Consider the following 26,112-nt stretch of genomic DNA (forward strand, 5'->3'; position numbering starts at 1 on the left):
CACAGCAGGCACCTTTAGCTCTCTTAACCGTCTCTGCTCTCTGACACTTTAACCCATCTTGGGTCTTTTTCCAGCCTGAGTTGTCGATCTCTGTCTCTCATTCACTCTCTGACTCTTTAACTGAAGGAGGAGATGACAGTAGAGTAACAATAGAGACATAACGATGAATGAGCCGTAGGCCTGTCTGTCATTTTGCTGTGCACTCAGTCATAGAAATCAGCATTTCCCTGACATCATTATCTCAGTGTCATCATGACAGACGCCCCGTCGGTGCAGAGTTTACCTCTCTCATCTCCACAGTGCTTCATCATGAGAGGATGAGCGGCATGGAAAAAGGCGGCAGAGTCAGGGAGGGTTGTTTGGGGACAGAGGTCACGCTATCTTCTTACCCAGAGGAGAGTGTCTCATCAGAGCAGGGACACGGACAGTCCCGCTGCTATTGAGGCATCAGTGAGGGGCACTTTAACATAATGGCACCTTGTTGTATACAGTGAAGGACACTGTTCAAGGAGAATACAAATGTGGTGCTGTTACGGTGTGATGTTATAAAGTCCCTGCTGAATCACAGGGCAGCCATGTTGAGAAACAGATTTGTTTTACATTATTCTGAAAGAACTAGTGAGGATGAAATAATAAATACATATTCATGTAACATTAGAGGACATAGAAATTAAACAGCATCGTCATTGTATTGTAGTAGGAAAAAAAACCTCCTTTACAAGTCCTGCATTTAGAATCTTATTGATTTGCTTTGGATCCCCATTAGTCATTGAGATGGACACTATACATATCACTTTGCAAAATGTTATACTTCCTATAATCCAATTAATGGCTGGTACCAATAGATGCCTAAGGTCCTCTAGTTATATAGACCTTTTCACGGGCCCTCCTTGGCCTTGGGCCGGGGTCATCTGTACCCTTTGACCCATGACATTGGGCGAGAGGTGGAGTACACCCTGGACGGGTCACCAGACTATCACAGGGCTGACACATAGAGACAGACAACCATTCACACTCACATTCACACTTATGGACAATTCAGAGTCACCAATTAACCTGCATGTCTTTGGACTGCGGGAGGAAGCTGGAGCACCTGACACGGGGAGAACATGCAAACTCCGTATAGAAGGGCTCCACCACCCTTCGAACCAGGAACCCTCTTGCTGTGAGGCGATGGTGCTGACTGCTGCACCACTCTGCCGCCCATTTTGTTGATTATTGGTGCTTTCACAAAATACTTACACAATGAGATTTTTGATAGATAATCATCAGTAATGTGGATATAACAAGTAGGTGGGTGAAGGCAAAATATAGAGCAGCTAGAACAGTCGGAAAATGACATTGCCTTACTCTCATACAGCCTTTAAAACCAGGAGAAGACAACACTTTGGATATTACGTTATACAAAGTCAAAGATAATATCTAGTCTCATATCACAATATCGGTTAGATGTTGATATATTGCCCAGCCCTTAGTTCACCTGTATGTATGATATAGAGAGATGTATCTGATAGTTATTTCTTTCTAACATAACCCCTGTTGCTTACATACTTGTTCGTCGGGATACACGATAATATTGGCACACCATTGGTATCGGCTAATATTGACTTTAAAATTAACTATTAGAATCGGCAGACATGCTTTTTCTTATTTTGCAAAATGAATGAATATCACATACATTGAAAAACATTGTATTTCATGTCTCCATTTGCTGGTGGGCCATCATGATAAGAGTATGCATGTAAAATATGATGCTAATTCCACTACAGAAGAGACTTGATTATCACTGAAGTTATGAAGGGAAAAAGTGGATATATATCGATCGGTTATCAGTCAAATGAGTTGTTACATACCGGCATATTGGATATCGGCAAAAAATCTAATATTGTGCATCCCTACTTTGTATTTTCAAACAATATGCTTTCACTTTTTATTATACAAGAGAAGGTCTTTGAGTTTGAGGACTATACAACAAATGAAACAGTCTTCCTGTGTCCTTCACATTATTCCTGCTGGACTCTGGATGGTTGAATATATCAAGGCTCACTTTCCCTCCCTTCATTTGCTGCCTTGCTCCGTTGCACTATATGAAAAATGGCTTCCACAGAGTCAGCTAATCCATCACAGTAAACATGAAGCTGCAATTTGGTTCTGCCAGAGTCTCTGTTTTATCAGTATCTCCTTGAGCAGGAGTGTTTCCATATCAGCGCCGCGTTACGCCGTGCTCTGTTTGCTGTCAATCACCTGGCACTCACAGAAAGATACAGGAACAAAAGGAAGTCTCTGTCAGGAAATAATCCCTCAAAAACATCTGGCCTTTCAGACTTTATTGTTGCATACATGTCTTCTTCTCTAAAGCGTCTTAACTGGGACAGCAGTTCATTTCAATGACATTTTCCTTCAAGGGCTGATTATGCTGTATTTTATCTGCTGGCTGGTTCTGTCTGCTTTAGCAATAGATATGAGTATCATGCTGTGACATCTGCTGCACTGCTCTGACTACTCTTCCTGAGGCGAGCGTGATGCCAGTGATGAGTGTGTGTGTGTGTGTGTGTGTGTGTGTGTGTGTGTTTGTGTTTGTTCGTGTTTCATGACTATAAAAAGAACAACATGGATAATCTCCTGGCATGGTCACTATTTGTGTTTAAACAACTCAATATTTATCTTTGATTATGTTGTTTTGTGACAGCCTGCGTCTCCCTGCAGTTATGCACACACTGATGATTAACTCGTCATGTGGAAGCTTTGACCCAGCTTGGATTTTCATGCAACGTACACATAACACAGACACACACACGTACTGTACACACGCACACAAGCTAACAACCATTTGTCATGCTGTCTTCAGGCCAGATGAAGGCATTAATCTGCGTGCAAAATGTGATATATGCAGCATTTATTACGAATCCTTATCCATAGTACTACATTGAGAAGACTTGTAGATGGTATATCTTGCATACAGTAATCATTATAAAGAGATAAACATACATATAGAGAAGTGTCTTTTTAATCCTAAGTGTGTTTTTCCTCTCATCACAGGTTTCATCTGATTGAAGACCTGTCCTATGAGGATGTGAAGAAATGTTACCGAGGCTCGGTGAGTCTGGTCTCTCTTTGGATCCTTGTTGTTACTGTGTCTGTGATTGGAGCAGGTCCAACCAGTTTTAATTTTTACCTAAATGTTTAATCTATTATAAAAGCAGCACTCCCTGTTAAAATGTATTTTCTGATAGGCTACCTTAACTCAAAGCCATTTCTCTCACTTTTATACTGCAGCACTGAGATACATTTCAAACTGATCTCTGTCATTGGATGCAAACATCTGTTTGCAGTCTGATACATTTTGTATTTATTCATTATTTATTTTCTGAATTATACATGAAGGCATCCTAACAAGTTAGAAAAATGAACATGCTGCCATTATAAATCTGTGAGAAATGACCAGATGTTTCCTGCTTACCCCCCTACAAATGTGAGATTTCTCAAAATTGTCTCTTATATGTTTATGTCTAATAAATCTCTGACCTTGACTATAGAACCTCTTAGTGCCGACGTCACAATGATGTCAGTTTGTTAGCTGGAGGCAAAACACAACTCGCCAACACAGGGCTGTTGGCTACGGGAACTGCCCATTGGTCCGACAGCCCATTGGTCCGACCATATTAAACCCATTGTTCCGAAGTCCGTTCCAAAATCATCATGATGCCCTGTGGTTAAGGTCTGGTTAGGTTTAGGCACAAAAACCACTTGGTTAGGGTCAGGAAAAGGTCATGGTGTGGGTTAAAATGAAAAAGAAAGTGACAAACACATAAGCTGTGAGCCTGCTTTGCCTCAAGCCTTTCCCAGCTGACCCAGAGCTGGTCGCGGCGCACCATCAAGGCAGAAGTACGCCCGCCGGGAGCCGTTCAGCACCGCGGACCGTCGGACTAATGGGATGTCGGACCAATGACATGGACCCATTGGCTACATAGGAGTCTTAAAATGTCATCTTGTTGTGTTATTGGGAGCCAGAATAGAAGGAATCATGGCTCAAAACTTTTTTTTTATCACCGGCCGCCACTGCCCGTCAACAAAAATGAATACAACTTGAGTTAAATGTGGTAAGACGAGAGAGCTGGACAAAGGAGATCGTCAAATATGCTCACATGTGCATCAGGTTAGGGAAAAGGTATTTCCTGTTGTAGGGATGAATAACGTTATGTGTATTAAGGGTTATCATGTCCACCTCATCAGAAACTGGGGAGGTATTATGAGGAATACTGGATTTCTCTGTAACGCTAATTTTTTAGCGCATTAGCTAAAGTTAGCTTCGATAGCAAAACAAACAGTAGGGAACCGTTCAAGTGTCGTCCTCCTTTGTAAGATTGGCATAATAATTAACAAAAAAGCTTCCTGTGACATCATCCATCCACTGAGTGAGAGCATACGGGTCGGCCAGTCTGGTCCCGTTGGCCAGTGTGAAATTATTCAAGTAGCACTCATGGTCCTGGAGACTGAGTGACCTGAAATGGTGCGTTCGTAAATTCAGTCTGACGCGCTACACTAAAATTAAAACAATAATTAAACTCAAATATCAAACTCAGGGACATAGTTTACATGTAACATACCAGTACAAAAAGTATTAAAACCGCAAGCAAATTTATCAGTGAGGAAAAAAGAGTGTATCTACCTCCAGCCCCTTGTCAGAGGTTTGTTTTTACTATTATGCAGGAAAACCACATTCAACAAGATATTAGTATAAATATTACCTACTGGAGAGGGACTTTAAAATATCGTAGAATCAATATATAAAACTGAATGGAGAACAAATTATGATATGTATAGTGACGAGCTCGGCTATATAGGCTAATCCTAAATTACTATCCTGTAGACTTGCTGCAAGACTGGCCAGTAAAATTTCTCAAAAGTTGATCCTTGATATGAGTCACTTAAAATAACCACATCACCGTCAAGTTGAAATAATTGAGGCATCCCATAAAATGATCATTGAATGCCATTTTACCTTTGAATTCAGTTAAGTGATTCAGTTAAGTGATTACACATTAACACCTTTCCATCTTTGGTGATCGCTTCCTCTGAGTTACTGTAACCTGCTGTACTTTAAGCGCCATCTTTCTGAGGACAGGAGCTGCTCCAGTATGAGCTATTAATAGAAAGACAAAAACAGGAGCAGCAGACAGCAGCACACTGAGCTGATACGAGTTGAAGGAGCGATACAAGACAGGACAGAGGAATAGGGAGAGATAGTGTGGTGGCAGATATTTCAAGAGCTGGATGTGAGTTTGAGCCGTGAGGAAGGCGAGCGGGGAATGAATGAGACCCCTTGTGCGTTCAGATGGAAGGAAAGTGTATGATTTTCTCTGAAAAGTGAGGACTCTCAGGTGTCACAGACTGACAGAGGGAAGAAAAAGGCAAAGGCAGAGAAAGAAAGGGCTTCAAGTAGTGAGGAGTACCTGTGTGTGCGAGAGCGTGTGTTGTTTTTTTAAAGCTCAGGATGATGAAGGGCAGAGTGTGTGTATGTGTGTGAGGGAGGCAGAGGGAGAGGGAGGGTGTCAGCCGGGTGCTGCAAAGTGTAGAGTCACTCGAGGTGTATTTGAGACAGAGAAAGAGAGCCTTGTAGTTTCTGAGAAGGAGCTCAGTGGCTGTAAACTGACGCGTTGCTGCTGTAACTCTGTAGTAGTGTATGTGTGTGTGTGTGTGTGTAGGTGTAGGTGTAGAGCCAGGTGTGTGTCCCTACGTGCCTGTAGACTAGAGGTAGTCAGTCCATCTCGGTCCCGTACTGACCGGCGACAGGGAAACAGTGTGTGTCTTGCAGCAGCTTGCTCCAGGCCTTGGATGTGCGCGAGTGTGTGTGTGTGTACGGTGCCAACGTGCTGAGCCTGGTGCAGAGCTCGCGTCCTTTGAGGGAGAGGGTGGTGTCTGCGGCGAGCGGAGCCGGAGTGGCTGGTGGTGGCGGAGTGGCCGGCGGAGTGGCCGGCGGAGTGGCCGGTGGTGCTGTGCAGGCAGGCCGGTCCGCCAAGGAGCTGCTCATGACTCTGCCCTGTCCCTCTGCACAGACTGTCAGCAAGTACAACTCGCAGTACCACAAACTGTTCCAGTGTGTGCCCAAGGATGAGATCCTCATGAAAGGTACTGTGCTTTTTACCACCAGGAGAACTTTAAACATGTGTTTTGCATTACAACATCTATTTTATTAATCGGCTTGTTAATATTGTTGAACATGTCATGCTTCAGCTTCACTATAATTTGCTTGTTATGCATTTGTACATGTCTTTTTAGCTCCTCTTACAAGCTTTAATATGCAGTAACAATATGGGACTGATATTAGCCTTCTGTTAAATATCATATAATGGCTATTAATGTTATCTAATCAATTAGTTATTATCCAGCATAATCAAAAATTCCAAAGATCCCATATTGCAGCTTTCAGTTGTGGGGATGCACTTGTTTTTTTTTTTTATGTCTGTTATTGATTCACTATATCTTTGGGTTTTGGGCCGTTACCAATTTTATGACGTCACATTTGGCTCTGGACACTGAAGGCTTAATGACTAGGCAGTGATTATAATACATGTGTATATAATATATTCAAATATGCTCTAAATTTCAAAAATATAAAGAAAAAACCTTTCCTATGCTACCACAGGAAACCACGCACCACTATCTGAAAGTGTAATCATAAATAAACGTAACACATTGCCATTATTATTGTATCAGAGTATCTGGTACAGATCATGTACTTCTTATGAGTACAAGTATTTTATGAGTAAACTAGAACTAGAACTTGCATAGGAATACGACAAAATTAGCTGTGACACAGGATATTCAGTGAGTAATAAAAATGCAATAAATAAATACATTTAAAAGTAAAATAAATATTTACATAATAGATAAAAAAGAATATAAAATAAATTAATAAAAATAAAAGTGAATAAATAAATATGAAAGTAATAAATAATTTTAAAAGTAAAAAAATAATAAATATAAAATAGTAAATAAATAAATATAAAAGTAATGTATAAATATAAAAGTAATGAATACATGTAAAAGTACATAAATAAGTATAAAAGTGAATAACAATAAAAGTAAAAATGTGTCAGTATCTGTATGTGATGAAGGAAAATCCTCATTTGGGTAGCTGTGGTCAGTGTCTTACTGATAGAATAGTTGTCTTTTGAATTATAAATGGAGCAACTTCTGATCGACCCATATTAATGACAGGCTTAAAATAACAACTTCCAATTGGTCCCATCAAGTTTCTTTTTAAAGCCCCGACACATCTGGTTTAAATTCTGCCCACTCCCAGTACAGATACAGATACAGATAATTTAGCTGGTTGAACAGATACATACAAAGATACAGATAATGGTGTACTGACTCATCCTTTATTATTACTGCTGGTTCTATTATTATGGTGCACCGCAGATCTGTGTGTGGTTTGTCCAAGTGGTGTTGCCGTACTCCAACAGAAGCTGTTGATCGACCACTGTGGGTGGTTACAATCAGTGTCAAACACCGTTCTGCCTCTGTCTCATAACTTTCAAATGTATTACAAGGTGGAAAACTAATGTAATATAAGTGTTATGTGAGTTATATCGTTGTCGATAGTTTTTGTGCAGTGTCAGTATGTCATATAAAATGTCACTAAAAAATCATTTAAAATGTCATAGTATGATAAATCAGAAAAATGTGATAGCGTGTGCACTTTTTCTGAGCCGCAGTCAGTCATATTTTTGAGAGAATCCCTGATCTAAGAGTTTTGTTTTCAAAATGCTCTATTACTGTCAGTTTAGCTGTTGAGTTTCCAAAAATTTCTCTTGGAGTGAAATTCTCATCCGACCCCCCTCCAGGGTGTAGATATAGCAGGTGTAGAGTGAAAATGGTCCTCCCCCCACGTTAACTATGAGGTTACAGCCCTGGCTTAAAGGAATACATCATCCACACCTGACTATTTCTTTATCACGTAGTCATGCTGTGTTACCTTGAATCCGTGAAGAAAACTTTGTTTTTCTCGTCCCCCTCCAAGGAAAACGGCAAACATGTTGATTTATTGATTGATTGATTGATTGGGGTCAAACTATGTCAAAACATCTGTTTACAAACTCTCACACACCTCATGCAGCATACTCCAAGTGTCTACAAGTGTCATTTATCCAGTCGTGTGCTCAGTACTTCCTAAACACATGTATTTTTGCTGAAAACTAAAATTTCAAACTGAACTGAAAGCAGAAATGGGACCAAGTCACACATGTGCAAGTCTCAAGTCTTAACCTTCAAGTCTCAAGTAAGTCCCAAGTCAATTTTTCTTGGGCAAGTCAAGTCAAGTCACAGGTTATGTCAAGTCAAGTCAAGTCAAGTCCTGTAACAGGTCAAGTCAAGTCCAAGGCAAGTCACCTTATTATTGTAATTTTACCTGCAGAATCTGATCTTAATAAAGTGAAAAGACAAGATATAAGTAACTGTCAGTAAACATTGACTTCATCGCTGCAATGTGTACTTTGCAGGGACGACCTCCATGCGCGCCCGCACACACACACACACACACACACACACACACACACCAAGGCAGCGGCCAAAATCACCCATTTAGCTCATTTAACCCTGTGTTGCTCGTTCATAAAACGTACAGCCGGTCTTGTGATGAACCGGTTGGAATGTTCGCTCACGTTTTCTGGGGTTAATGTTGGCAAATAAATTAAAAAACAAGTTCCACCAAACCCCCCCTCAGCCTGCGCTCCTACCGGGTAATCGACATCATTTTTTAAATTACTTTATTAATTTTATATTCAAACTGAAAACATGATGTGAATAACACTCAAGTCATTCAAGTCATCGTGTCTCAAGTCCAGTCAAGTCCCGAGTCTTTAACTTCAAAGTCCAGGTCAAGTCTCAAGTCTTTTATTTTTTGTCAAGTCAAGTCACAAGTCATCAAAACAGCGACTCGAGTCGACTCAAGTCCAAGTCACAATGACTCGAGTCCCCATCTCTGACTGAAAGTGAATCTTATCTATGCTCTCTTCATAGCTAGACTCCAATACTAAGGTTTTTGTTTTTTAGCTAAAATGCATGTGTGTGGGAAGCACTGAGCATGGGACTGGATAAATAAGACTTGGAGTATACTGCATAAGTTGTGTGAGATCCTGATGTCATACTACAATAAGGCCTTTCACTGATACCGTAATAACATTAACCTTAGCTGATTTGTAAAGTGAGTCCACCGAGAAACACAAGGACGGTACTTCTATTCAAAGTTTTTCAGAATAAAAGCATTATATCTGTAGACTATGGATTATGACATCAGGATCTCGTAATTACAAGATAATGTGTAGATTTTTTTATTTATTCAGTGAATGCAATACACTTCCGTAGATGGTCAAGTGAGTTTGTTTGATTAAAAAGAACTTGTTTACTGGCAGGTCCTGTTTTTGTCTCCGTAATGTTCCAAGCGAATATTCAAAACTACTTGATGGAGAAAAATGGATAAAATTAGCCTCACCTCTATGGCTACAGGTAGTTTCTATCAGGTTTCTATCCGTCCATAAAGAAATGCACTTCCTTGCGTTGGACACTAGAGGCATCATCCGTATATTTACGGATCTACAGACACCAGTCATATGTGTAAGTGGAAATGAGGCGTTAAAGGAGATGTCATGTAAAAAAAAATTTTTTTAGCTACCTTAGGTGTTCTGTGATGGTCTAAATTCTGTTTATGAGGCTTTTACGTCCAGACAATAGTAAAATTATTGTGCATGAAAATATCCAATGATTTTCAATATCTGTACAACACTTATCAGCAGAGGCTTTAATGTGTTGGTACTGCATCTTCAACATTCGTATCTGTTCTTATATACCACAAGCCCGATAAAAGAAACCCTAACAAAAATGTACTACATAGCTGCTGTTTTTTCTTTCTTCTTTGTATTCCCTTGAAGTCTCTGTCCCGGCTCTGTGTCCAGTTTTAATTGTTCTTGCTTCAGTTCTGCCATCTGGTTAATCTCAGAAACTCTTTCAGGATGACCAACTCCTCCAGCACAGCATGAGCTCGTCTGTGAGCACAGTCCAACCTGCTTTACTATAACCTTTGATGCCATGTGCAACCTGTCAGAATAAAACCAGTGATACCAAACTTCACAGACTGGTGATTTTAAAAATGCTGAGACAGTAGAAAGGTTTGGAGATTTTGCTAAACCTGTATGTTTTTCTTTAGTTGTAGAAAGAGTAAGATTTTTAAAAAGGTGTTTCTGTCTCTTGTGTCCTCAGTGTACTCCTGTGCTCTCCTCAGAGACATCCTTCTACAAGGCCGGCTCTACATTTCCAGAAACTGGCTGTGTTTCTATGCCAACCTCTTCGGCAAGGACATAAAGGTATGAGAGATTGACAGACAGTTTAATAAACTCAAACTGACTGACAAACATGAAGCGGGTGTCTCCCAGTCACGATCTGACAAAGCTGATTGGACAACCTGACAAATAATTTGACTGAAAGTCATTCAGGATTACAGGCTGACTTTCAGTGTCACAGACTTAATTCTCCCACGTTCTCTCTTCATGTCTGTGCTGTGAAATAATGTAGCGAGAACAGGTCAACTTACTGGACCTTTAACCTGAACCAGTTATGTGATTCTCTCTTTGATGCTGTGCATTGTTCCTGTTCCTTCATTTCCTTGAAACCAAACCTCTCCTGACATCCGAGTGACAATAAGCTACTTATTCAGACTGCATTCTTCACATTCTGACTGAAATCAGACACGTTTCATGTCCACTACTGATTTTCTCCTGGGGCTTTTCCTCCCTGTATTACAGTGTCTGCCTTCCCTGCCAGCATTTACTCAAATCACACCGGTGTTTTCCTCTCACCTGTAATTTTCTTATTATCCTGCTTTCAAGTTTGCCTCCCCAAATCTGACTGTCTCCTCTGAAGTGTTATTTCCTGTCTTCTTCAGGTGGCGATCCCTGTCGTTTCTGTGAGGCTGGTGAAGAAGCACAAAACAGCAGGCCTTGTGCCCAATGGCTTGGCTATCACCACAGACACCGGCCAGAAGGTGAACACTTACATCACAGTCGCCGTGAATTAAAATACTTGCGCTGATTAGCGCAGCATGGCTGCAGGAGAGGTGTGATGGAAAAAACAACACCATGCTATAGATAGAAGCAGAGCGGAGTCCCAGCCTTGTGGAGCAAGGGAGAGTGAAGGGTTTTTCCACCATTACAGCAACATACAGACGAGCTACTTAACTCTGTCACATCAGACTCAGCCTGTCTTCAAGTGGTGTTTTAAAAGACGTAATGAACTTTTTAGCTTCTGTTCAGGCCCCAACTACCCATAAATAACTTTAGGTCAGCTTTAAATTTGTACCTAGCAAACATGAAACTCTGTAGGTGTGTTAAGACATGGGACCCAGCTCAATATTGAAAGTTGCTCAGTGGTGCATGAAGCCAAAAACCTGTAACAGCCGCATCTAAAATTACCCAGATGATCAGCAATGCATCATCGGGTTCTTAGAGCAAGCAAACTAGAGACTTCCACTGACCAACTACCTCTGGTTTAGCACTCTATATCAACAGTGAAATGAGTAATTTCATGGGGCTTTTGGTCACTAAGAGTGCTTTCAGACCTAGAGTTGTCTTGCTTTGGTCTGAATCAGGGACTAATTTTGTCGTTAAGCTGCATAATTGCCTAGAGTTGGTTCTTGTTCTTACAGCAGCATTTACAAGTGGACCAGATCAAATGCCTGTGCGAGAAAGCTGCTCTTGATTGGTCAGAATTTCCATGTGGGAAAAATCCAGGAAGTAAACAAAGCGTTGAAGAAGAGTACACTTGCAAGATAAATGTGACACTTTCTAATGTCACAATGGAGCGACAACTACGCAGGTTGATTTTAGCGCTGCTCATCGTGGACTATATTGCTGTCATTGTTCATTTTAGTCAAACCATACAGTTTGAAAACGAGGCGCGGCTCCAACTAGAAAACAATGTTTTGATGCATTGGATGTGCTGAATGTGCATATTAAGGCAGTACAGGAGGAGGTGCACATTAATAATCCTCCAGGACTGTAACATGCTCATGTTTAACCCAAACAATGTCTCATGTGACTGCAGTTGGTTCAGATCCAGGTCGGAACACGTTCTCACCACAAACGAACCACACCAGAGTTCGTTTGTAACCGGACCAAGACCACCTCTTCAAGAAGGTCTCGGTCTGGTTGTTTTGGTGCACACCTGAGTGCAATTGCTGTGTTCACACCTGCCCAAACAAACCGCACTTAGGGGGCAAATGAACTTGAGTTTGATTGAACCGAACCAAACAGGGCAGGTGTGAAAGCACCCTAAGAAAATTGGCTTCAAACCTCAGTGCACTTCCTGAGGTGTGAACCTTTGGTTCAGACCAAAAGCAAAGCGATTTTTTGACTCTCCCTCCTCGTGCAAATACGGCTGCAGGTTTGGTAGCTGTGCTAACTAACTAGGGAAGACAGCTTATGTTAACATTAGTGCTAACTTGGTTTGTAGTAGGCTAAAATACAACTGATAGCAGGAACTGCCAGGTGCGTGGCATGTTTTGTAAAATATTTAATCAAAAAGACGTACGAACAACTGAACGAGTCATAAAGATGATCTGACTGTATATAATGTATAACCATACTTGAGCAGAATAACATTACTCCGATTCACAGTGTGTTAAAAACTAGATTTTTTAATCAACAAACTCACTTGCCAATCTACAGAAGCGCATTGCATTCACTGAATAAATAAAAAAATCAGCACATTATCTCATAATTATGAGATATTATCTTGTAATTAGGAGATCTTGATGTCATAATCTGTAGTCTACAGATATAATGCTTTTATTCTGAAAAACCTTGACCGGAAGTTCCGTCCTTGTGTTTCTCACTAGACTCATTTTACAAATCAGCTAATGTTAAAGTTATTACGGTATCAGCGAAAGGCCTTATTGTAGTATGACATCAGGATCTTGTAATTACAAGATAAGATCTCAAAATTACAAGATCCTGATGTCGTAAATATGAGATCTTACCTTGTAATTACGACATAAGATCTCATAATTAAGAGATAATATGTCCATTTTTTTATCTATTCAGTGAATGCAATGCGCTTCCGTAACAATCAACACAGGCAACTGAACTGAAGATAATAGCCTGTTAGCCAGTTAGCAGCCTGTTAGCAAAGCTAGCACACTGTCATATGGTCTCTCCAAAATCCACAGCAAAAGTTCAATTTTGTAAACGTACTCGAGGCAAATTCCAGATTTCACAGAGATTCCCATAGGAATGAATGGACTTCCAGTTTCTTCCTCTCCATACACATGCATAAGTGGAAACAAGGCGTTAGACCATAACAGGAATAGCATGTATGAATTTTGAAAATGGGCATAGTTCCCCTTTAAGTGCACCTCAGACATTCATACGGCACTATGCACTCATATATATACACTGCAGTATGACAGCATGCATTATTTATTCATAAGACAAATCACTAAAATATGAATAAGAACAGTTTGTTTAGCAGACGACTGCAGAAGGGTCACAGTTAGCATGCTGTCAGCACTGAGGTCTGCCAGGTGTACATTAGGTAAGTTTGTTTTCCATATCAGTGCAAAATGTTTCAGCACAAGTCTTTAGATACGTGTCTGTCTTTAAACCGTCACATGCTTCCTCTCTCTTTCTTTATTTTAAGTTACATGTTAACTCAGTGAGTCAAAGCAGAACCCAGCTGTGTAAAATTACATTTGTGTAAAACACTGTTATTAAATTTGTCTGAGGCTGGCATATTACTGAAAATAAGCATAAAGATCTTCTCAGCAGCTCGGATTAAAGTAACAACCTTCCTCAAAGCGTGTGAGCCTCACAGCATATGGATGGTATGTCACTGACTGTACAAGGGCAAATGTCCTGTACCATATAATGTCTGCATGATTGTGTAATATGCGTTACACAACCGTGCGTGCATACATGGCTCTGCACAATGTTTCACTTGTGTTTATGAGGTAAAAAGTTCACAGCTCGTGTCTGTAAAAACAAAGTTCAGGCTTGTTTGTAATTTTTCAGCTCGTTCACCAACATGAGTGTGTCAGTGGAGACGCAGCAGGACTCAGACGGCTGTAACACCGTGTTTTAAATGCTCATAAATACATTCAGAAGTACTTTTCAGATCGCAGTGATATTTATTCAGGTCAGAGGGATATTTGGGTAAGCTGTCACTGACCTGTCATTCATTCATGAAAGAATAAACCGGAACAAAATGTGATTAGAAAAATATCCTCTTTGTGCCCCAGATTATGAATCCCTGACGTGTCATTCGCCCAATGTATTATATGCTTTGTAATGCTGCAGATATTAATGCACTGCTCCACTGAATCCCCTGATTATATACTAACAACATGAGCAGACAGCTGTAATAATGCAGGTGTGATTTTGTCCACATGTTGATGATCTCAGGTGCTGAAGCGACCAAGATTCAGATGAGCACATCTGATATTTGCAAAGGCAGGTTGAGATGTGAAGAAGAAAATCATCCTGATCTATTTCTTTTTTCAGTTTCCCCCACAGGGCTCGTGGAAGTTTAATATCATCTCTCATCTAACCTAATTTTGGTGATAAATGAAAAGCTGAGTGTAAAGCTTATCTGTGCTGTTCAAAAGAAATCTCTCTAACTGTATGAATATACATTTGAGAGAATCACTCTGAGCTCAGATTGTACGCCATAAACATTTTTATATGTGTGGATAAATTCTGAATAGTTTCAAGGGACTATTTTAGTTTTAACTAGAATTATAAACAGAGTTTCACCAGGATTTATACATCACTGTTTCTCTTTTTATTTCCTCAGTATGTATTTGTATCTCTGCTATCAAGAGACAGTGTGTATGACGTCCTGCGCAGGATCTGCACACACCTACAGGTCAGAGGACACACACACACACGCACGTGCATACTTTTCATTTCGGGTGTTTTCACACTTGGTCCTTTTCAGCTCTCGAAACAGATTTTGTTTTGTGCATATGTGACCTCTAAGAGAACTCAGACCCCTCTAAAACAAACCACCTCAGAAGGTGAGTTCGGTTCGCTTCGAGTCCACAGTGTGGTTCACTTAACCTGTGCCTTGTGAACACACAGTGCTCCAGGTTCGCTTTGCTCTTTGCCATTTTAGTCAGCCCTCTAGATCACCTGCTGTTGCACTGGGACGCTTTAAAAAACAGACAAAACCACGTCGGCATGTAACGCTGACAAGGACGCAGGATGCGGAGTAGTTTGGTCCACAGAGGATACTGCACGTCTCCAGATGTGGAATGTGGAATACATTAAACTGCAGTCTACAGGACACAGAGACACTGAGGTTTTCTTCCAATTTTAAGTTCATCTGAAAGCGAGGGGCTTCACAATCACACTGCAGTGCCACGGCAAAGTAAGAACAAAACAATATCAGTATATATTATATATAGTATAGTGTGAACAGAAAGAGGACTGAGGCCCCACCAGACCTGAAGTTGACCAGAAAGAGAACTGAGTCCTCTTTCAAATGAGTCTCTTTTCTGTTGGTCCACTTTTTGATGCACTTCAGGGGTGTTTTCACATTTTGTCCTTTTTAAACAAACCAGACTCAGTCCTCTTAAAGTGCACCAAAAAGTGGACCAACAGAAAATGGACTTGGTTCTTTTTGTGTTCACATTATCAGTTCATTAGAAAGAGGACTCAGTTCTCTTTCTGGTCAAGGTTAGCTCTGATGGGGCCTCAGTCCTCTTTCTGTTCACACTATATATATTGATATCGTTTTGTTTTTACTTTGACGTGGCACTACAGTGCGGTTATGAAGCCCCTCGCTTTCAGATTAACTTAAAATTGGAGCACTCCAGGTTCGCTTTGCTCTTTGCCATTGTATTTAGCCCTCTAGATCACATGTTGCACTGGGATGCTTGACAAAACAGGTGAAACCACATCAGCCTGTAACGCTTGCAAGGATGCAGTACAAGGAGTAGTTTGGTCCATGGTAGGTACTGCACATCTCCAGATGTGGAATGTAGAATAAATCAAGCAGCACCAGTCTACAGCACAGAAACACTTAAGTTTTTCTCCAATTTTAAGGGTATTTTTCACATATAGTCCTTTTTAAACAAACCAAACTCATTCCTCTTTAAGTGCAATAAAAAAGTGGACCAACAGAAAAGGGACCGAGTTCTTTTTGTATTCACGTTGTCAATTCATTTGAAAGAGGACTCAGCTCTCTCTCTGGTCAACTTTAGGGGCCTCTGTCCTCTTTCTGTTCACACTAAAACCTATATGTAACATATATTGACATTGTTTTGTTTTTACTTTGACGTGGCTCTGCAGTGTGGTTGTGAACTTAAGATTGGAGAAAAACCTGTTTCTGTGCATTTTGGACAGTTGCTGTTTGATGTTTTCCTCATTCCATATCTGGAGGAGTGCAGTTTTTTCATCGTCAGACCAAAGTACTCCTTGTCCACTTAAAATGAGATGTGTTTATTATGTGTCCCACTGAAATAGCGTGTGATCTGTCTACGGCAAGCCTGGAGGGCTACAATACAAAAGCAAAAAGGCAAAGCGGACCTGGAGGCACAGTGAGTTAAGTGAACCACACCACAGACTTGAAGCAAACCAAACTCAGACCTCCTTGGGAGGTGCTCTGAGTTCGATTCACTTCAGAAGGGTCTGAGATCTCTTGGAGTGTTCACATATGTCCAAAAAAGTGCTGAGTCACTGCTCTGAGTTCGCTTAAAGGGCTGAAAAGGACCGAGTGTGAAAACACCCTTGGTCTATAATGTGTGGTGTACGTGTCAGCTAACAAGGTGATCTCATTTTCCCTCTGCAGGTCAATGGGAAGAGTCTGAGCTTGAAGCAGTTCATGGAGGAGCCGACCTTATCGCTGGTCAGTGATGACAGCATGTCTTTCATAAGCCATCATAAAACTGTAAAGATCATAGTGGGTAAAGCTACAACATCTGGTTATCCACAGGCATTTACTGCTTTAATGTCTCCCAGTTTCTTTTATGTTGGTCTAAAGGCCTCGACATTTCTCACGTGCAGCTGCCCCTGAGCTGACGTACCTTCGTACACAGACAGTATCAATAGATCATTCTGTTGCAGCTGCAGTCTCACAATGAATTATCCCCTGAGTCGGCAAGATGCTATCAGAGCGTTGTGAAGTCACCTTGTGTGTGTGCACTTAAGGTTACTGTGCGACAGAAGAGCTTTTGTATTAAGTAGTAATTAAGTTCTGCGAACATGCTCGTCCTTGATCGCACTCTAATCTAGACTGAAAGTATCTGAAGAGAAACGTGAAGGGGAGACACTGCAGGTGAAGAGGGTAAAACTTTGAACCCATACAGCAGGTATCACCTTGAACCTTCTCATGTTAGTTGCTCAATTGAGTAAATTACTTTTGTATTTCAGGTTTTCTAAAATGTTACGTTTAGATATGCAAATTGTACCTTATCATAAATTTCCAGAGACCTTCGTTTTACAAAGTATCTCACACTGTGTCTGCGCTGTTGCAGTTGCATGACACACAGATCCTCCTCTTTCCTCTGTGCCACAGGACGAGTTCCCCGTTCCAGACGAGTTCCCGGTGGTCGACGAATTCCCCTCAGTGTTAAAGTGGAGGAGGAAACCCTCAGTGGTGTCTGTGTCGTCCTCCCTTCCCGACCTCTTGGGCAACTCCACCAGCAGCCTGAGCGCCGCAGACACGCCCTTCAAATCAGAGCAGCCGCTGGAAGGTGATAAAACTCTCCACACACTGACGGTGCCGTGTCATTACGATGTCATTACAGTTAGCTGAACGTTATTGGCATGGCTTATGAGTGTCTATCATGAGAATTATCCACATCATTAGTTAGGACCGTCTGTGGTTAGCGAGGTAAATCGATCTGAGAATGCAAATGTAGTTTTTAATTAGCACTGTCCTGAAATCTGTGGTACCACAGATGTAACTACAAAGATCTTACAATGAAGGAAACCTCACAGTGACATATTTTAGAGTTAAATCAGCTGTTATTAGTTGATACTTTTAGAGGATGTCAGCGTCCTGCAGGACTTTATTTGATTTAAAGAGAAATCTGCTTCCTCTTCATCTGATCAGAAAGCCCCTGTGGGTGGTTTTGTTTTCATCCTCCAAATGTAAGCGAGCTTCTGTTGAGCATAAAATCACAGTGTGTCTCAGTAGACTTTAACAAAAGAACAAAGACGACAATTAGCAAAGATAATAACAATTAAATACATAAAAACAACATACAGGATATTGTTTATTTACAGCAAGGCTGTTCAATTACAAATTCAATGGGGACAGATTTTAAAACCAGGAAATGTTGATGAGTCGTATGTTTCCAGCAGCAGGCAACCTATTGAACATTTTTTTTGTTTATTTTAAATGTCTTTAATTGAGCAGATGGATTCCACATATGGTCAACATCAACATTTAAGGCTCATTTTTTTGAGCATTACAGTTGTGCATAATACCCTGAGATCAAGAAGAGATCAAATGTTGCAGTAGGCACAAAGGTAGTAAAAAATAAAGTGCAATTATGTCAACATAAAATAATATAATTGAAAAACAATGTAGTCACAGTCACATATCTGACTGGGGAGCATGACATAATGCAGAGACAGAATAAAAACAGCTATCAATGCATAGAAGCATAACAAGTAGCTTTCTGCAGGTCGGCTGCCTCAGGTACATTTTAAGATAAGTAGCAAGGTAAGTTAAACAGACAGCTTTCATTTTACAATTTGGTCCCACTAGGGCAATGTGCTTGTGTAAACCGCAATAGTAAACCATAAAGGCAGAGAATGAGAGACTGTGGACGGAGCAGATTGAACTATGGCTGTCTACATGCTGAACATGTGTACTGATAAAGCATTGACTCTTTACTGGCAGAGGTTTTATTGCATTTACTTATAGTAACAAGCGTACTTTAAAAATAAGTATAATATCTCCAACCCTGGCAAGAAGAAATAAATTAAATTAAATTAAATTAAATTAAGTAAATAAATAAGTAACTTACCTAATAATAATAAAAGTACATAAATAGATTTAAAAAGATTAAGAAATTATGTAACAGGTATATCAACTAGAGTAATCACGGCCTCTCTGCTGTTGTCTGACTTCACTCCGTCATGTTTGTGTGTGTGTGTGTGTGTGTGTGTGTGTGTGTGGAGGTCAGCATGCAGAATGCAGGAGAAAATGGCAGCATGATGATACATGAAACCACAAACCTTAAAAGTAACGATGAAAGAGCCGATAACGACGGAGTTTATTAATACTATGGTCTTGATTAATTTTGCCCCAGGCTGTTTAATACCAGGTCTCCGTGTCCATCCCTAGCCAGACCACTGGGAGGTTGCTTCTGGGCCGGATGTTACCTGCGGGCCGTCTATTGAATAGGCCTGATTTACAGTTAAGGCTGGAAGTGAGCAACAAAACCAGAACAAAGTAGCAGTTATACAGTTCAACTGTAAGAAAGAGGAAGTGATAATTATGATGATTAATTTAAAATCTCTATTGCTTTCCTCTCTGATCTCTCTGAAGTATTCCACAGATGCTCTGTCAGCAATAGATTGATTAATAATCCTCAGAATAATAAGAGTTTGCATTCTGTAGTAAAAGTGTTCGTGGGAGAATAAAGAGTCCTGCCAAGTGGTGAAGTGACTCCATGAAGAGTTTTATAGGTAATTAGTGACAGTGTGTAGCTGAGCCAGGTGAAAAACTGAGTCAGTGATCTGAGGACAGAGTCAGTGTTAACATCTTCAACATGTCACTCCCATTAAAGGAGAACAGTGTGAGTCATGTTTAAAGTTTGAGACATGACGAGTTAAGTTGTCTGAATGTGTTTTTAAGTTTTCATTTCCTGTAAGTTTCTTGTGTCTGTGTGAGAGACAGAGCGAAAGAAAAGAGAGTAATTGCTTTTGGATGGCAACGTCTCCGTTACGCAACGACACATTAAGCTCCAAATGGAGATTAAATCATGTGGGGGTGTGTATTAAAAAGCTCTGGGCGGATGCAGATTAAGGAGAGATTATGACAAACAATGTCTGCTGTCAGAGTTTTCTGAGGACAGTTTAACGGCTGTGCGCTGACAGATCATTTCCACTAACCTACATTAATGTTGTTTGTAACATGTCTGATATTTGAGGAGTGAACGGTACATTTCAACAGCGCTCTGAAGTCACGTTCGGCCCAGTTTGTGCCAGAGTGCAATCCAGTACTCGGAATTAGTGTTTCCAAACGCACCCAAGGGTCTGTCAGGTTAGGAGTGACAACTTGTTGAAAGCAACTGGTTGTATTGCAGCTAGTGGCACCTCACAAATGTTGCGGGAATTCTGATCTGTCATCAGTGCTACAGCTGTTAGCTTAAGTTAGTGATTTTGGTTGACAACTCACAACTGAACATTTCCTGCTAGCCCTCAATGACACGATGGCTCACTAAACTGGCAATCCATCATCAAAACTTTAAGAACCCTTGATTTGAGAAGTATAGTGTTCACTGTTTACAATATTTGAAATGGACAATAAATGAAAAAACAGCATAAAATTCTATATTTTTTTTCTCCTTTAATAAATATATATATATATATATATATATATATATGTATATATATATATGGTTTTTAGGTTTAAAGGATTTTTTCATTTTAAAGGAGGCATTAATAAAATAAAAAATTGATTAAATTAAAAATGAAAACCTGAACCCCCTTTTTTTTAATTCCTCCTTTAAAATGAAAAAGAAAAAACCTTTAAAAAGGGTTTCAGGTCTTAATGTTTTTTATTTTATTTTAAAGGAGGCATAAATAAAATACAAAAAAAATAAATAAAATTAAAACCTGAAATCCTATAATTTTTTTATTTTATTTTTTTCATTTTAAAGGAGGAATAAAAAAACTTAAAAGGTTGCAGGTCTTAAAGTTTTTTTTATTCTATTTTAAAGGAGGCATACATAAAATAAAAATAAAAAATAAAACCTGAAATCCTATGAAGTTTTTTTTTTTTTTTCATTTTAAAGGAGGAATAAAAAAAACTTAAAATGTTTCAGGTCTTAAGTTTTTTTTCTTATTTTAAAAGAGGCATAAACAAAATACAAACAAAAATAATTTAAACCTGAAACCCTATAAAGTTTTTTTTTTTTTCATTTTAAAGGAGGAATATAAAAAACTTTAAAGGTTTAAGGTCTAAAGGTTTTTTTTATTTTAAAGGAGGAATAAAAAAAACTTTACAGGTTTCAGGTCTAAAGGGTTTTTTTTAATTTTAAAGGAGGAAAAAAACTTTAAAGTTTTCAGGTCTAAAGTTTTTTTTATCTTAAAGGAGGCATAAATAAAATACAAAAAAAAAAAAAAAATTCACATAAAAATGAATCACGTTTTTTTTACAATTACAGGAGCCTTAGCTGTATATAAATTTATATATATTTTGCCATATGACAAAGACAAGGTTTTATTTTATAGAGGTCTTGGACAGCTCACATTGTTAATTGATATCATTTAATTGCACCCTCTGATTAGATTTATATTGTGATTAATATTTGAGCTCCAAAGTGCACATTGTCGCACCATTACACAAACAGGTGGGCCAGCACTATGAAAAGTGAAACATGTACAGTCGAGCCAAGCCAAGAACTTTTAATGATTTTCTGTGTGTGTGTGTGTGTGTGTGTGTGTGTGTGTGTGTGTGTGTGTGTGTGTGTGTGTGTGTGTGTGTGACAGAGCGAGCTCTGCAAACAGACAGAGGTCTTTTATCAGAGCCACTGGCGGAGCTGGGCCAGATGGAGTACCAGCTGCTCAAGTTCTTCACCCTGCTGTGAGTGTACAGAGGGACACACAGACACCAACAACACCACCTTCACCTCCTCCAACAGCTGACTCACAGCTACACACACACTGGGAGCATTAACATGGAGATATAAATAGTGGGCGATTCACTCTGTCATGCTGAACACACGGGATCAGAGATGTTAAAGCACTTTCTAGTTTGTATTTTGTCACAGAGAAGTTTCCTCTTATGATGACCTAACTTAATTATTAAAATTTATTGCAGTGTGTCAAATAATTTGTCTTCGTGAGCTCTCCTTACTCCCCCCGCTCTGGAGTGTAAGAGGGTGACACAGTGAGCAGGGCGACTGTCCTTCACCCAGAGGGCAAGAAGCCGATCTGCTTACATTAAGTGTCCTTGAGAGAGCAATGAATCCATATCTGCTCCTGGAGGTTTATCATATAGCTGACGGTGACCTCTGACCCCGCAGTCCAGGGCACATTTTCCCTCTGGTATATCAGAATATAATCCATATGAACTACAAAGACAACTCTACATACATTTATGATTACAATGGAATACACATTGAATGTAATAAAGCAAAACATGCATGCATATTTATTAACTCCTGAGTGAATTAAAAGGTTTAATCTTTTCTTAGGCTCCTTTCAAATAACCTGCACTTGAACTTTATGACCTTGCAATGATAATTTCAAATTAAGCAGCAATATAAAGTGCAGCATGATTTGCAAAACACTTCTTTGCTCCTTTAAGACAGATCTAAACTGTGTATTTCAAGGACAGTAAAGTGCAGTGATGTCAACAGGAAGTCAAATGTCGCCTCCCAGTGTTCACCAGAAGACATTACAGCTCTCTACCTCCAAATCAACAGAGGATTCCTGTGTCTAATGTCACAACCATCGTGACACTTAATATTTGTGATTTAACTAATCTGTGTGTCGCGTCTTCTTTCGTCAGTATTATTCTCCTCATCCTGTCGTCGTGCTACCTGGCCTTTCGTGTGTGCAGTCTGGAGCAGCAGCTGTCCTTCCTCAGTAACCCAAATCTGCCCCTGAGAGAGAGGTAACACTCCATCATCATCATCATCATCATCATCATCAGCTGCAGCATCATCAGTGCTTTATATGTGAAACAGCTGTTTGTTTCTTTATTGGAAAAGTTTTTTATTACTACACCAAAAATAAAGGACATTCAAATTCCATTAAAGTTGAGATTTACAAAAAAAACAACAACAACAAAGGCTTGTCCCAAATATAGGCCTGTGCCAGTTGGTAAAATGACACCAAAGATAATTCAATTTTTGCACATCTATCCAGTTGACTTGAAAGAAAGAATTGCAGTTAAAACATGCAGGTCGAAAATTAAAGATGGAGACACAACAACTTCCAACTAACTTGTCTCAACTCAAACTTTAGGACTTGGGCCTTGACTTGCAACTTGCCACTCTTGAGTTGGGGCTTGAGTGCAAAGACTTGAGACTTGTCACTTGCAAAACAATGACTTGCTCTCACCTGCCATTTAATCCAGAGAGTCCTATAACTTGGCTGCTTTCTCCTCGCCTAGGTAACCACTGCTCTCCGCTGTGACCCGTCAGACTGGCGGCTGGTTCCTCTTCTCATCCTTGGAGTTGATGCCCTCCTCCAGAGATTTAGGACCTTCTTTAGAGCCCAGAAAAGATCAAGAAACCCCTGCGCCAGCCAGAAGACACGCAGGAGCAACATCAACCCGAGTCCAGGCATCTTCCCCTCAGCGGAATGACTTCCTATTTAGTGATCACTTCCAGACTATGCAAACAGATTTTTTATTTATAAAATGAAAGTAGGTTTTACTGTTCAGGGCTCCACACTAACTTCAGACATTGGTTGCACTGGTGTGCCGAACTATTTCACCTGAAATTTGTCACCGAGCCTTCTAGCACTGCAATAATACATTTCAAGCATCATCTATTGCGTCAGGTCCCACGCACATTAGTCATTTCTCAACACATTATGTAAAGGATTGTAAACACAGACGATGTTGGGTCAGAAGCATCTTTCTGGGGACAGGTGGTGGAGCAGTGGCTACTGCGGATGATGTCAAACCTGTGCAGAGCCTTTTAGGGCCAGTAAATGGACCTGCACTTGTATAGCGCCTCTCTAGTCTTCTGACCACTCAAGGCGCTTTTACACTACTGATTCACATTCACCCATTCACACACAGTCACACCCTGGTGGCCGAGGCTACCAAACATGATGCCACCTGCTACTCAGTACTCAGTATCCCATTCAAACACTCTAACACACTGATGGAACAGCCATTGGGAGCAATTTGGGGTTCAGTATCTTGCCCAAGGATACTTCAACGCGGACTGGAGGAGCCATAAATCTAACCGCCGATCTTCCGATTGGTGAATGACCCACTCTATGTCTGAGCCGCCAGTAACAGGTGTAAGAGGAACCGCAGCATTTTGCTTGCCGAAAAACAATCAATAGTTCTCTTTATCTTGAACTGAAGTATGTTTTAGATCATGATGCTACTCGAGGAAGAGTATAGGATGCGGTTTCATATGTACACACTTGGTTTTAATCCCAGGAAACAGGATTCCCAGGAATCCACATCCAACCTCACGGGGAAATATAATACAGGAAGCCACATAAGACATTGTTACATTACAGATGTGAACCAAATAGGCTCATATGTAGAATATATATGAATATATATATCCCTTGATTCCGTTATTAGATACTTACGTGCGTAGTATTTAAGTAGGCGTAGTACGTCCCCCAATGTGGATGCAATTGCCGGAGTTGGAAGTGGGCACACATGCCTTATTTTTTGTCCCCATCCGAATTCAGCAAATAAGAATATCAGGGTCAGAGCCAATCAGAGGCCCACACACACACACACACACACACACACACACACACACACACACACAGAGCTGCTAAATATCAGGTGCACCAGTGCGACCAATGAAAATGTTCAGTTTCACTTGACAGTTTTCTGGTGACATTTGTAGATGGTTTGTTACGATGGTCGACCATGAACTCTCCCTGTCACAGACGTTTCATGACTCTGCGGTATAAACCTCTGTACTCTCAGATAGCGAGCAGAACGCTGCTGAAGCTGCTGTTGGTGACACTGGTGAATTTTAGGAGAGGTGAGGTTGGTGTTGGAGGATGGACAGGTAAGAGATGATTCATCACATCTATAACTTGACAGTTGAGATATTTCAGGTGAGTTATTGTGTTAATATACAACATGTTCTGACTGACAGCCCTCAGTACACGGCTACAACAAGCTACGACGATGCACTTTTTAAAATACGTCCACATTATTTCAAATGTATGCAACTGTTTTAAGAGTTTAGATCTATTTTTGCTTGATACTAGGTACTCAGTGTCATTTTTGAGGGTGTGTATGGAAGGAAGTGGTGTTGTGACGACAGACACTTGACTGAATGAAGTTACCAATCATTTGACTGTAATATACTGGAGTGATAACGCCACCTGTGGGTGTTAGCTGTAATGTGAATGAGATGGTTCGGTGACATGCATAATTTCTGTTTTTAGTTGTACTCATCTGCTGTGTGAAAGGAGTTACCAGGGTGTTTTATTTCTTTTATACATCTCAACTGAAGTCACCAAAGACTTAAAAATGACACAGTGAGGTTTTGAATGTTCATGTGATTTTATCTTTGAAGATATTTAATGAAATGTGCAGACATGGGTGGAATGTAGTCCTAGACTAGTTTGTGAAATCCCTACAAATTAAATTGCCAACAAAATGGAGATAAACAAAGAAATGTTTGCGGCTTTTAATTTATTTTTTGGTCATTTTGGGCGCCAAGACTACCCAACCCTCGATCCTGTCAGACTTTATACAGGACCACCATGAAAAGACTTGATTCTTGACAGCACAGCAAATTTCAGTAACCTCTACAACTCACCCTAAATTATGAAGCTGGAACATAATGTTGGCAGACGCACTTAATTCTTAATACTTTACATATGGAGAGTTGGCTGAATACCAGTGGCTTTGGTTTTCTTCCACATGTTTCAGCTTAAATCTAATAACTTGTCTGTGTATTCATGGGTTAAAAATGTGTATTTTCTATAATGTCAGCTGTTCAGAAGCTACAACAACCAACCTTAACTTTAGTCAAGAAATCCATGAACACATATTAATGTATGTATGCATATTAATATCTAATGGGGTTTAAAAATGGTTCAGAAAAAGAAAATATTCAGTTCAGAGAGATTTTGACAGTTTATGAAACAAAAATTATGGATTTATTTTCATTTTCAGTCCCTTTGCCTCACAAATCTGACTTTAAAAGGACAT

General features: G+C 40.0%; 1 protein-coding gene across 3 annotated transcripts in view; it reads left to right on the forward strand.

Moving 5' to 3' along the window:
• The window catches only part of gramd2aa (GRAM domain containing 2Aa), a 43,962-nt gene extending 18,389 nt beyond the window's left edge, over nt 1-25,573 (forward strand). For 2 of the 3 annotated variants that reach the window (XM_050054450.1, XM_050054468.1), the window contains exons 3-12: nt 3,040-3,097; nt 6,057-6,129; nt 10,261-10,364; nt 10,943-11,041; nt 14,845-14,916; nt 16,843-16,899; nt 17,569-17,746; nt 21,723-21,816; nt 22,747-22,851; nt 23,353-25,573. In XM_050054450.1, coding sequence (XP_049910407.1) covers nt 3,040-3,097; nt 6,057-6,129; nt 10,261-10,364; nt 10,943-11,041; nt 14,845-14,916; nt 16,843-16,899; nt 17,569-17,746; nt 21,723-21,816; nt 22,747-22,851; nt 23,353-23,356 — 844 coding nt within the window. In that variant the 3' untranslated portion in view covers nt 23,357-25,573. The remainder of the gene's footprint in view (nt 1-3,039; nt 3,098-6,056; nt 6,130-10,260; nt 10,365-10,942; nt 11,042-14,844; nt 14,917-16,842; nt 16,900-17,568; nt 17,747-21,722; nt 21,817-22,746; nt 22,852-23,352) is intronic. The other variant, XM_050054459.1, reaches the window with a different exon arrangement.
• The last annotated feature ends 539 nt before the right edge of the window (nt 25,574-26,112 follow it).

This window comes from Epinephelus moara, chromosome 1 (genome assembly GCF_006386435.1).
Source record: "Epinephelus moara isolate mb chromosome 1, YSFRI_EMoa_1.0, whole genome shotgun sequence".
Classification (NCBI taxonomy): domain Eukaryota; kingdom Metazoa; phylum Chordata; class Actinopteri; order Perciformes; family Serranidae; genus Epinephelus; species Epinephelus moara.